The sequence below is a fragment of the Neophocaena asiaeorientalis genome, unplaced genomic scaffold, assembly GCF_003031525.2.
Source record: "Neophocaena asiaeorientalis asiaeorientalis breed wild unplaced genomic scaffold, Neophocaena_asiaeorientalis_V1.1 scaffold461, whole genome shotgun sequence".
In the NCBI taxonomy this organism is placed as follows: domain Eukaryota; kingdom Metazoa; phylum Chordata; class Mammalia; order Artiodactyla; family Phocoenidae; genus Neophocaena; species Neophocaena asiaeorientalis.
In genome coordinates this window covers 2,947,535-2,960,482 of record NW_020173230.1, presented here as the reverse complement: position 1 = coordinate 2,960,482, position 12,948 = coordinate 2,947,535, and the positions used below count along the sequence as shown (strand labels likewise).

The window sequence follows — 12,948 nt, the reverse complement described above, 5'->3', positions numbered from 1 at the left end:
GCCCCGCACAGATGGAAGAATCTGGGGGTCCCGGGGGAGGAGGCGCAGAGGCCTCGGCCTCCCCCTTTCCCGCCCTCCCCCTCCCCCCCAGTCCTTTTCTCCCTGCTGTCCTCTTGCTGATGCTTCTACCCACTTTCCTCCTCTTCTCCTCAGCGGGTAGGGGGAGTTCCACCCTCTCTACAGTCCCCTCTCCCCCCACACCTGCTCCCGTTTCAGCTCATCTGTCTGTTGGTCTGTCACCTCCAGGGACATTTGTCGGCAGGACCCCAAGTGTGAATTCTACTTCAGCCTGGACGCAGACGCGGTCATCAGCAACCCGCAGACCCTGCGCATGCTCATTGAAGAGAACAGGTCACTCAGCTGGTTCAGCCAGAGGGCCCCCAGATAGTCCCCAGGGAACCCCCCCCTCCTCCCCTGGGCGTGGGGCACAACTCCGCCCTGCCCTCACCTCTGCTCGTCCACAGGAAGGTGATAGCGCCCATGCTGTCCCGCCACGGGAAGCTGTGGTCCAATTTCTGGGGAGCCCTGAGCCCCGATGAGTACTACGCGCGCTCCGAGGACTACGTGGAGCTGGTGCAGCGGAAGCGAGCGTGAGTCCTGAAGCCCCTCCCCTGCCCCGGCCTGGGCCCTCGGAGACCCTGCATCCTGCCGCCAAGCCCCAGTCTCGGGGGCCCAGTGGGGGCTGTGGGCAGGGACTGACCGTGCAGGGGGGGCACGAGAGGGTTGACGGGGGAAGCCAGTGGGACCTAGCAGCTCACAGCCCTCGAGGCAAGGGGCCCCTGGGAGGAACAGGGCAGGACTGTGGGGCTCGCCCACGTAGCTGACCCCAGTGTGGGCGCCTCCAGGGGCGTGTGGAATGTGCCCTACATATCCCAGGCCTATGTGATCCGCGGGGAGACCCTGAGGACGGAGCTGCCCCAGAGGGAGGTGTTCTCGGGCAGTGACACTGACCCAGACATGGCCTTCTGCAAGAGCCTGCGGGATAAGGTGAGTGGGCCTGGGGCTCGAGGCGGGGCAAGGCCCTTGCTCCCTGTCACCCTTCTCACACCCTCCCTCCACTCCAGGGCATCTTTCTCCACCTCAGCAATCAGCACGAATTTGGGCGCCTCCTGGCCACTTCCCGGTATGACACAGACCACCTGCACCCTGACCTCTGGCAGATCTTCGACAACCCCCTGGTGAGTAGGCGGCCCCTCGCTCAGAAGGTAGTTTCCCCTCCTTCACTAAAGGAGGATGCCCCAGACCTACCGCACGCTCATGCGTGCTGTGCAGGCTCTCCTGTTGCCTGGGGAGGGGGCTTCCTGGGCGGGAGCAGATGGAATGAAGAGGGCCCGGGTCAAGGTGCACCTCCCCCCATCCCCCAGGACTGGAAGGAGCAGTATATTCACGAGAACTACAGCCGGGCCCTGGAAGGGGAGGGACTCGTGGAACAGGTGAGCCCCACGCAGGACCCCGACCCATCGCATGGCCATCACCCCCTGGGTCCACCGCCTGGATTAGTGGTGCCTCAGGGTTTTCTGCTCAGGCATTGAGGGCAAAGGCAGAGCAGATAGGCCTGCAGCCCCCATCCTGGCATTAATCTGGGTGGTCCTCTCTTGTCTGTTGGGTATATTGGTGTATGGGTGAAATGATACTTTTTAAGATGAGTTTGAAAACCACTATCCCAGAACCCGGGGCTCCAGGACCCCCGTGCCATTTGCGCCATGTTTTCAGCACTGCTCCCACCTTCTCTGGCCCAGCGCCTCCTGGCCCATCCCCACACTCAGATCCCCATTCCTGCAGATTCTCTCATCTCCTGGCTTCCCTTTCTGCTCCCTGCTTTCTCTCCCTTCCTTTGGCTGCCTGTCCGCTCCCCGAGCATGACCCAGCCCTGCTGTTCTCGCCCTGTCCCGCCCGTCCGCAGCCCTGCCCGGACGTGTACTGGTTCCCTCTGCTGTCTGAGCAAATGTGCGATGAGCTGGTGGAAGAAACGGAGCATTACGGCCAGTGGTCAGGAGGCCGGCATGAGGTGAGGGGCTGGGGCAGGGGGGAGGGGGTCCCCAGGAGGACGGAGGTGAAACTTCCCTGATTGAGGGAAAATGGAATCCAGAGAGTGGGAGCAAAGAGGGGTCCCCAAGGGGGAGGGGCCCACAGGAGGCACAGCTGTATTCACTCACTCATCCATTCGTTCAAGAAATATTTACAGGGTGGGTCCTAGCCGCCAGCCCTGGCCTGGGTCTGCCCTCCTGGGTCTCACCCGCTGTCAGCAGCAGCAGAAACCCAGCTTCTGAAGGCTGTGGTGGGCAGCCCGGGTGCTGCGGGCGGCTCAGGAGGGACCCTTGACCCAGACGTGGGGGGACCGAGGGGCTCCGCAGAAGAGGTGACGTCTTAGCTGACACTCAGAGGACAGGAGGAGCGAGGCAAGCTGAGAAGTGGTCGAGACTTCCAGATGGAGGGAACACAGGCTTTAAGGCCTGGGAGCAAGAGAAGGGGGAGGCTGACACTGCCCTGTCGGCTCAGTGCCCGCTGCCCACAGGACTCAAGGCTGGCTGGAGGCTACGAGAACGTACCCACCGTGGACATCCACATGAAGCAGGTGGGCTATGAGGACCAGTGGCTGCAGCTGCTGCGGACGTACGTGGGGCCCATGACCGAGAGCCTGTTCCCCGGCTACCACACCAAGGTGGGCCGCTGCACTCGCCACCCCTGCACCTCCACCTCCCACACCCCGTCCCAGCCCCATAAAATGAGATCCTACAGGAGGGCAGCCCTGGGGGAGGCCGCCCGCAGGTACCAGTGAGAACCCCTCCCCTTCCCCGGACCTGATGGCCATCCCTCCAGCCTCTCCTCCTGTGTCCCTGTCACAGACCCGGGCGGTGATGAACTTTGTGGTCCGCTACCGGCCAGATGAGCAGCCCTCTCTGCGGCCACATCACGACTCATCCACCTTCACCCTCAATGTCGCCCTCAACCACAAGGGCCTGGATTATGAGGTGAGTCCCTACTGCCCTCCACTTCAGGGCGCCCCCAGGGCCCCTCCCCACACGCAGGACCCTGTGTCCCGCCCCCTTACCATCCCTACACACACCCCTCGGTCACCTCCCTCCCCCTTGTCTACCTTCTTTATATTTCTCAGTGACTTCGTGGGTATCCTCTTCTGGACCCCTTCCGGGCTGGCAGCCTCACCCTTTCTCCTGGGTCTCCCATCTGCTGATGCCCAAACCTGTGTCCTCCCTCCCTGATTCCCCCGGTCAGGCTCTCCCCGCTCTGTCAGCCCGCCGCCCAGTCCCCACTTCCGCTCACTCTGCACTCCTGCCCCTTCTCGTCTTCCCAGGGAGGTGGCTGCCGCTTCCTGCGCTACGACTGCGTGGTGTCGTCCCCACGGAAGGGCTGGGGGCTCCTGCACCCTGGCCGCCTCACCCACTACCACGAGGGGCTGCCCACCACTCGGGGCACTCGCTACATCATGGTGTCCTTTGTGGACCCCTGACGCTCCACCACTGCCCAAGCTTCCCTGCCATTGTGCCTTCCTGTGCCGCCCTCCTCGGAGGGGGTCTGTCCAGCTCCTCGCCTCCTGGGTGTATGTTCCGTGTGCCTGGGACTGAATGTGTCGCCTCGCTTCCCACCACGCGGCCCTCAGGAAGCTCAGGGAGCCCCCTTGCTCCACCCCTCAGCCCCCAAGAGTTCCCGGGGAGAGGGCTTCTGGGTGTTCACCACGTGATAAATTATTGTTTTTCAGTCTCCCTCTCAATAAAAGAGGATTTGTAATTCTTGAGTCCATTTATTGTTTCATCTACCTGTGGACGCCGTATCCCTCCCGCCACCCAGTGTAGAGGGGAGACCCGGGGTTTTCCAGAGGAAAAGAACAGAGAAAAAGAAAAGACAGAGACATGATTTTAGAGCAGAGTGGGAGCCTGGAAGCTTCCCTGGCTCCCACGTCTAACTCCCTGTCATTGCCAGAGCTGGGGGAGGACGTGACGAGGGCCAGACCGAAAGAAGGACTTCCCTTGTTGGGCTGAGGTGAGAACCCCCCATCCCCACCCGTGCAAAGCCCCCAAGCTCTCCTCCCCGATTCTCTCCTCACCTGATGGCATCTTCTCCAGTGCATGACGTGTGGGGCGGCACAGCCGTAAGCTGAGCTCCAGGGACATTGCTGGGGAAGTAAGTCCCCCTGGGGGCATGTGTTCTTTGAGGGAAGACAGGCTGGAACCCTACTGTGGCTTCTTGCGTCTAAGCTGTTAGGTGGAATCAGGAGAGGGGAATCCTAAGGGTCAGCCCAGGAAAGCTTCCTGGAAGAGGCGTGATGGGAAGCAGCCTTGCAGAAGACAAGACTGGGACTTTTTTTTTTTTTGCCGGGACTTCTAGTGGTCTAGTGGTTAGGACTCCTGGCTTGCACTGCAGGGACTATGGGTTCCATCCCTGGTGAGGGAACTAAGATCCCACAAGGCAAGGTGCAGCCAAAAAAACCCAAAAACAAGTGACGTTCCCTGACCTGGAAAAAGTGCTGGCTCTGCAGGCCTCTGGTCAATGTTAAACAGGGCCACGGTCACAGTGAGGACTGGCCCCAGCCCACTGGAGGATATGCCCACAGACCAGTGGGCTCTCTCTTGGAGGGGTTCCCCAATCCTTAGCCTCTCCCATAAAACCCTTCCCTCTGAAGGTCTCCCCACAGAGGCCTAAGCTACTCCTTAGGGAATATATCCTCCTGCAGGTCACCTACCGTTTAGGCGCCAGGTCCGGGTGACAAATGGGGAGCTCTGCACTTCGGGGTACACACACATGGCAACCCCCGCTGGCCCAGACCTCTCCCAACCCTGCTCCTCACAGGGAGCCGGTCCTGACTTCCACAAAGTTAAACACCTTCCTCGCCCCGAGGCTCCAAGCCACAGCCCTGGTCTTTCCTTTCGGTCCTACTGGTCACAGCCCTGTGAGCCCAAATAGTGGTTAACCCTTCCATGCCGGGGTTCACAATGCTCCAATGTGCAGGTCAGCAGCGGGGGCGGAAGCGAGGGCAGAATCCAGGCCAGGGGTCAGGACCAGTGGGTTGGGTCAAAGAAGGTACGCTTCACTGCCGTGGTGGCTCCTGGGTGACTCCCCTCTGCATCCTCCTCCAGCCACCTCTTCCGGGGCCTCCAAGTGTTTGCCGTCCTGCAATGGGTCTTCCCCTTTTGGGGGGCTCACTGAGTCCCTGAAGACCTGAGGAACCCTGCACCTGGCACTCTGCTTCCCCATTCCAGTACGGGAGGGAGGGAGGCAGGGCAGGGGTCTGTGGGGTGGAGAGAGGGAGAAAGATGTAGATTGGACAGATGCCCCTGAAACCATGGAACAGGGAAGGGGGAAAACGGGGGACCTGGGACTCGAACCTCTGGATCCTGAGTCCCCACAACCCCCCACGCACTGCCACCACCTCCCTCCCAGGTGTGCCTGGCTGCCTTGCTCCTGTATTCCTGGGCCGGGCCTGGATCCTAGCGGTCCTCGACCTGGTCTGACTCCGTGGAGATAGAAACACACCTGGGGCAGGGGGCCGCTGCTCTGCCTGGGTCCGCAACTGGGCCATCCGGAGACATATCCGTGACCACCTCCCCATCTCCGCGAGGCGCTCGGGAACGGTGAGCTGGCTGGGAGCAGGGCTTCAGAATGGACTCTCGGGACCTTCACCCCCGAAGTCCAATGTCAGCTCCCCAGTGGGGTGTCCCCCAGCTGGTTAAAAGCGCAGATCCGGATCCCTCCTGGAACTACCTCTTTGGCTTCCACCCTCACGGGGTCCTGGTCAGCGGGGCCTGCAGCAACTTCTGCACAGAGGCCACTGGCTTCTCCACCTCTTCCCTCACCTCCAGCCCCACCTGCTCACGCTGCCCTGTTGGTTCCAGCTCCCTGTCTTCAGGGACTACATCATGTGTGCTGGTGAGGAGAGCGCTGGGTCTCAGAAGCCCCAGTCCCTGCTGTCACCTCCTAACTGCCCTCCTCCTCCCGCATGCGGGCACTTGGTCCCACCTCTACTTACTTTCCCAGAGCCCTGCGCCCTCTTTTCTGGAAGAATCAGGCGTCAGGTCGCCCGGCCTCTGCCCTCTCTCGCAGGATCAGTGCCCTCGGACAAGGCCAGCGCCTCCTATCTCTTGTCCCTGCCCGGGGGCCTCCTGGCCGTGGGAGGGCCCCTGGAGGCGTGGGAGGCAAAGCCCGGAGCGCTGAGCTTGCGAATCCGGAATCAGAAGAGATTTGTCAAGTTGGCGCTGGAAGAGGGCAGCGCTGCCCGGGAGGGAGCGCAGCGCGCGCCGGGCGGGGTCTGGAGTCAGTTGCTCCCCCAGGGCCTCCCTCGTGCCAGTCTTCTCTTTCGGGGAGAACTAGCTCATCCAGCAGTTCCCGAACCCGCCGGGCTCATGGGTGCGAAGGACACAGGAAGCGCTGCAGCCACTGCTGAGAGTGGCCCTGCCGTTGTTCCACGGCCCCCGGGGCCTCCTCCTGCCCTTCCGCACGCCCATCCACACCGTCGGCGAGCCCCGGCCTCTACCCGCTCCGCTATCCGGCCCGCCCGCCTGCTTCTCCCCGGCTGAAGGCCTCTGCACCCTCCCCGCGCCGGAGGTGAAGGTCCCCCCGGTTGGGGCGTGAAATCCTGGATTCCGGCCACGCCTCCAGGCTGCCTTTGGCAAACGCGCCAGCCCTGAACTCTGTCCCAGTTAATCGCGGCGAGCGAGAAGGTGACCTGCGGGCGGCTGCTAGCGACCATCCCTCTGGCCTCCTGTTCCGCCCACAGTGGGGGCCCCGATCCCGGCGCAGCGAACCCCGCGGCCCAGCCGGGCGCAGGTGGACGCGCAGCACGAGGTCTACTTGGAGCGGCTCAAGCAGCTGTTGAAAGAGCACATGGCGCGCTCTGGCGTCCCCGCCGACAGGCACCTCCCCCCACCTAGACGCGCCGCCGGCCCCCACCGGTGCCCTCGGTGACTGCGGGTGGGGACTGAAATTAAAGGTGGGTACAGACCTGCGGTGTGTGTGTGTTTGTACTTGGCGGGGCAAGGCCGCGCGCCTGGCCGGGCCTCGGAGGGGACTAGACACTCCCGGAGACCCGCAAACACACCCGGGGCGCGCGTCCAGTATCTGCCGGCCGCACTCGAGATCAAAGAGTCTCGTCTGGGACCCAGTCGGTGGGCTCTCCGGCTTCTTCTGCGACCGCTCCCCACAACGATTCCTAATGCACGCGGGGGTGGACCTCCAACGCACGGCCCCTACCCCGGCTCCCAGCTCCGCCCAGCGACCAGCCCAGACCTACCGTCTGGAGTTCAAAGATCAGTGTGTGAAGACCTGTGGCGCTCCGGATCCCAAGGTCTCCCCATCCACACAGCCCTCTACAAGCAACCCCGGGAGGCCCCAGGGGCGTGGCCACTCAGACGAGAAAGGCTTCCCCGGCTCGTACCGAAATCTTCATCGTTTGTCCTCCGGGTCCTGGAGCCCTGCTGGCAGAACGGGAGCGAATGGGAGTCTCCACAGCCCCGCCGCCCTCCCGCAGTATGAAAACCCTGAAGAAGCGGCGGCTAGAAGTACTGAGCGCTTGCTATACTGAGCGCCTACTATACTGAGCGCCTACTATACTGAGCGCCTACTGCTACGTGCGCACTTTCCTCTTCACGGGTGAGTGGTGCCCGGGGTCCACTGGGGAAGGAGACAAGGGGGAGGGTGGGGGGAGAAAGGCTGGAACCCCACCTGCCAGGATGTCCGAGGGTCAAGGGAAGGGGGAGGGGCCAGAGGTCCAGCTGGGAGATGGCCAGTGATCTCATTGGTGAGGGTGGAGGGGAGGAGCCACGGGAGTTTCAAAAGCTGTAGTTCATTTTTCTTTCCCATGTTTCCCCCAGGCCCCTTCTGTTCCCTTCTCTTCCTCCTCTTCACGTCGCTCTGGTATTTCTCTGTTCTCTACTTGGTGTGGTTCTTCCTGGACCGGGACACACACCCCGCCCCCCAGGTGAGCACTAAACAAGGACCCAAGTAGTGAGAGGTGATAAATGGTGCCTCCAGGAACTCTCCCACCCTCATCTGTCTGCCCAAGGAGGAAGGCGTTCTGAGTGGATGAGGAACTGCACTGTTTGGAAGCACCTAAGGGATTATTTTCCCATTAAGGCAACAGGCCACCCTCCAAGGAGATGCTCTGGTTCCTCCCTTTCCCCTATGTACCCCCCCTACTCACCCCTCCCTATGCTGGAGTCTGAGCCCCCCAGCGGCCTAAGTTCAGGCAATGGGGGAGGGGTGGGATGGTGTCCCAGAGGGGGCCCCTTGTGCCCTTGACCCCATCGTAGGACCTTGAACTCTAACCCTAAGTTAAGTCTGTTGGTGTGGAGGGAATTCTGTTCAGCTGGTATCCTGCTGTCTATGCTTTCTTCCCCTCATCCCGCCCACTGCCCCCAAAACCGGTGAAAACAGTAGAGCTGCCCCCTGACCGGAACTACCTGCTGGTCGCTCACCCACATGGGATCATGGCCATGGGAATCCTCTGTAACTTCTCCACTGAGAGCTCCAGCTTCTCCCAGCAGTTCCCCAGGCTTCGGCCCTTGACGGCCATGCTGAATGGCCTCTTCCATTTCCCAGTCTACCGAGGCTACCTTCTATCCTTTGATGAGTCTTGAGCTAAGGGGAGGAGGCAGCCACCCCCCACAGTGGCCCCCACCCACCATTCAGCCCAGGGACCTGGCTTGAACATTGGCCAGGCTCACAGTGGGCGTCAGTGAATGGCTTTGGAGCAAGCGTCCTGCATCCTTGCTGGGAGAGGTGCTGTAGGCCACACTGACATGGGCACAGGGGTAGGGGAGCTTGGAAGGAAAGGGATGGGGGGCTCACCCTTCCTAGGCTAAGGGGTGGGGTAAGGGACTAGGGAGCCAAGGACGGGGTAGTGACTGTTCCCACACCTCCTCGTGCCTGCGGGAGGATGTTCCGTGAACCGCCAGAGCCTGGCTTTTATTCTGTCACAGCCTCACGTCGGGCAGGCTGTGGTCATCCTGGTTAGGGGGCCCACGAGTCCCTGTATGCCATCCCAGGAGAGCACTGCCTCACTGTCCAGAATCGGAAAGGCTTTGTCCACCTGGCACTGAGGCATGTGTGAGTGGGTGCCCAGGGGTGCTGCCCTGAATGTTCAGAAGTCACAGTGCATCTGGGGGTCTACACTGTCTGTCCCTACACACCGCACCCCTGTAGGTGGGCCTGTGTGTCCCCAGAGCTTACACCGTGACCACACCTAGAGGGCGCTCTTGCCCCTTGAGTGTTTCCTCTGTGCCAAGCACCGGTGCCAGTTCCCCAGGCTTCCTCCCAGGCGGAGAGAGACAGGATCACAGTGCAAGTCACAGGACCCCGGGGCTCAGACGCCCTTGGTTCAAATTCTTTTATGACACCCTCTCAAAGGCAAATGCTTGCACGCTTCCTTACTTGTGAAATAGGGTTAATACCTACCTGGCCACCATGTTGCAGTTGTAGACTGTGTGAGAAGATGTATATAGGAAGTCCCAGTACACAGTCTTTCCTCAAGAAATGTAAATCCCTCTTTCAGATCTCTTTTGTAGCCACTGTCATTTGCTTCAAATGGCCTTGGGAAGTGGAATCACGCGAGGGAGGAATTTGGGGCACTCCTTGAGACACTGATCTGACCACCCCGTCTTCTCTCTTGCCGCCCCTTCCCGGCACTTCTCTGGTGCCCGTGTACTCCTTTGGGGAGAATGATATCTTCAGAGTTAAGGCTTTTGCCCCAGACTTGTGGCAGCATCTGTGCTAGAAGATGCTGGGCTTCAAGAAGCTCCTGGGCTTTTCTCCTTGCATCTTCTGGGGCTGTGGTCTCTTCTCAGCCGACTCCTGGGGCCTGGGGCCCTTCTCCAGGCCCATGACCACTGTGGGTGAGTGTGCCCGTCTCCAGGGGAGAAGGCTGCCATCAGCTTCGTAAGAAGCACGTCACCTGTGTCTCCCCTCTCCCCTCAGTGGGCTGCCCCATCCCGGTGCCCCAGTGTCTCGGGCCCACTGAGGAACAGGTTGACCACTCTCACGTGCTCTACGTGAAGGCTCTGGAGCAGCTGTTTGACGAGCACAAGGAAAGCTGCAGTGTCCCAGCTTCCACTCGCCCCACCTTCATCTAGCCCCGGCCTTACCCCTCCCCCCACACTCACCAGCCCCACCAGCCCCCGATCCCAGTGCCCTGAGACCCCCCCCTACTGCCATGCTACTGCACCAATAAAAGGTAGTTCTCTCACACCACTACTTCATAGGATCGGATGCCCACCATCGGATTCTCAGCTCCACCAGCAACTGACCGTAGCCTTATCCAAGTCACTTAAGCTTTTCAAACCTCAGTTTCCTCGTTATAACACGGGGCTACCTACTTCAGAGTTGCAGGGTTTCTAATTTTTATTGAAATACAACACAGAGAAGTGCACAGATCACAAGGGCACGGCTTGATTTTTCATCCACTGAACAGAGACGGGGTTGTCCTGGGAAGTGAATGAGATGTACTCAGGCTCGTGGGACGGCTGCACTGGCGTCCTTGTGTATGGAGTGAGGGGAACTGTCAGCCATCGTCCTCCCACCCATCTCTACCCTTGGATTTCTCTGCTGGGTGGGTGCCCACTCACCCAGGATGGAGCCAGGAGGAAACATCTGGAAGCCTTTTCAGAGAAAGAAGAGAGCAGTCAGCACTTGGATGGGGCTGGGCTGGGGACGAGCCTTTTGAATGGGTAGAGGAGTCGACCCAGCAGGCTGGAGGAGGTTAGGGTCCATTACAGCATCATTACAGCTGTTTCGGAAGCTCCAGCCCCAGACAGTGAGAATCCCACTGGGTCAGACTTCAGCCCTGCGCCCGGGGCTATCCCCACTCACCTGCCACCCATGCAGACCCTAATGTGGGCTCTTCTACAGACCTATTTCTGGTCATTCTTCCAGAGCTCCAGCCCCAGTGGGTCCTCCCCTACTGCTAGTCCTTGCAGCCCTGAAAAGCCAACCCATCTGTAGACAAAACATAGCATCTGCGTATCCGAGGAGCTTAATATCCTGCACTGCCCACTGCCACCAGACGTTATCATTCCCCGGTAACATGCTAGGGATGCCAGAATCACCCTCACCGCCTTCCTCTCTCCCCACCTTCCAGAACCCCAGTCACACTTCCTGGCCTCCTGTCTTCTTCTAAGTGCTTCTTAGCTGCTTCTCTTACTCCAGGCCCCCATCCCTCCCGTGGACTTCCTCTGGGATCACTCCTCAGAGAGGAGGGGTCTTGCCTCTCATCTCCCATCTAACACCTTCTCACGCTGGCAAGATGCTCTCCCTAAAACGCTGTTTTCATCATGTCATTCCTCCTGTTCACTGGGACCGGATCCTCATTGTCAGAAGGTGTGAACTCCTCAGCACAGCATTTGAGGCACCCCACAAACAGAGCCCTACCCTGTAGACACACAGGGTACCAGACACACAAAAGTGCTGTCTGCTTTTGCCTGGGGACTGCATCCACCGAGACGTGGACTTTGTGCAAATTAGACAAAGAATGTTCCAGGTTGGGCGGTGACAAACATTTGCTATGGGATCTTCTCTTTGGGGAAGTGCCGGTACCACGTGCACAGAGAAAAGATGGATCACTAAACTGCCTAAAGGATCTATTGTAGTTTGAAGAGCTCTGGACTCCACAGTACAGAGCCGTCAAGGTTACCTGTCCCATTTCTCCTGACGTGTATCTGGATAATAACCCCCAGCACTGTGTGGTTTCTCCTCCCATCTGGAAGAGTCTAACTTACAAATATATGAATATATGCCTTAGGGGCACAGCTCATTGCCTCCTGGCAGGCCTTCTTCCTTCCCTGCCATTGTCCATGTGGCCACCAGAGGGCAACCTCTACGCACAAGGCCAATGTGTCGCTCTCCTGTTTAAAGCCCTCCCCTGGCTGGCCAGCCCCTACCTACAGGATGGGTGCAACCCAGAATTGCTTGTTCTTGCAAAGCAGGCTGTTTCTCAGCTTTGGGCTTTGCTCAGGCTTCCCCTTGCGCAGGAGGGACCCTGCCCTTCTTTGTCATCTGGAGGGGATTTTTTTTCTTGCCTCACCCCGTGGCATGTGGGATCTTAATTCCCAGACCAGGGATCGAAGCAGCTCCCCGGCCCCGGCATTGGAAACGCGGAGTTTTAACCACTGGACCGCCAGGAAAGTCCCCAGAGGGGAATTTCTAAGACGCACTTCCCTTGACCAGCCAACGTGCTCTGCATCCACGTAGTGCTTCCTGAAGATCTAGCACGATCCTCTGTGTCGCTTTAAAACATCAATTTATCAAAAAAGTTGGCTAGCTTCAACATTAATAAGGGCAATAACAGCATTGGATCGCACCACATTAAGCCTGTTTAAAATCAGTGTGTTCATAACGGTCTGAAAGTAGTAATTGATCACCACTGAAGGATGCTGAGGAACCACCACATTATTTGAACAGTTAACAAATAAAGGGGAAAATGTAAGCGTTTATCCGGTCTTTCCTTCAACAAACTATCTCTAAGGGTAATCATAGTAGAAGAGAACAAGTTTCCTTTTATAGGCATATTCCAGCTTGGGGGGGAAACAAAACCCCAGAATGACAGATTAAGAATATCGCCGTCTTGTAACCCCTAATAAATGATTGGATTTAGGTCAAACAACAATATTCGATAAAATTTCAGTAAGACAACCATATTTGAGCCTTTGAGGGAAGAATGCAACACCACCTGTAGCTTGGACATGAAAAAACTGGAACGTTGGGAAACTTTCAATTCTGATTGGTTGAGGAAACTAGAGGTGGGTGAATGTTGGACCAATCCAAGCGTTTCTGGTGGCAGAGGGGAGTCTTCCGGTGAAAGAGAAGGAATTAGGGTGTGATCGCATCTCCTTTCGGCCACTAGTGACTTTTTCCTCCAACACCTTTAACTTCGGGAGGTCCTTTCCCACACTGGAATGTATTCCACCTTGACTGCAGCTTTGTGAGATGCAGTGTGTTAGCAGTTTC

General features: G+C 59.0%; 2 protein-coding genes across 2 annotated transcripts in view; both read left to right on the top strand.

Annotated features, from left to right (window-relative positions):
- The window catches only part of PLOD3 (procollagen-lysine,2-oxoglutarate 5-dioxygenase 3), a 9,790-nt gene extending 5,421 nt beyond the window's left edge, over positions 1-4,369 (top strand). The window contains exons 11-19 of the mRNA XM_024745382.1: positions 247-351; positions 465-590; positions 846-987; positions 1,065-1,178; positions 1,365-1,433; positions 1,904-2,008; positions 2,516-2,662; positions 2,847-2,972; positions 3,314-4,369. Of these exons, the coding sequence (XP_024601150.1) occupies positions 247-351; positions 465-590; positions 846-987; positions 1,065-1,178; positions 1,365-1,433; positions 1,904-2,008; positions 2,516-2,662; positions 2,847-2,972; positions 3,314-3,469 (1,090 nt within the window). The 3' untranslated portion in view covers positions 3,470-4,369. The remainder of the gene's footprint in view (positions 1-246; positions 352-464; positions 591-845; positions 988-1,064; positions 1,179-1,364; positions 1,434-1,903; positions 2,009-2,515; positions 2,663-2,846; positions 2,973-3,313) is intronic.
- Positions 4,370-5,496: 1,127 nt separating this feature from the next.
- Positions 5,497-12,432, top strand: MOGAT3 (monoacylglycerol O-acyltransferase 3). The gene is given in 8 exon segments (XM_024745282.1): positions 5,497-7,545; positions 7,824-7,916; positions 8,006-8,086; positions 8,374-8,576; positions 8,883-8,961; positions 8,964-9,054; positions 9,631-9,842; positions 9,925-12,432. Coding segments are annotated over 8 exon segments (1,014 nt in total). The 5' UTR covers positions 5,497-7,445; the 3' UTR covers positions 10,080-12,432.
- Positions 12,433-12,948: the final 516 nt, after the last annotated feature.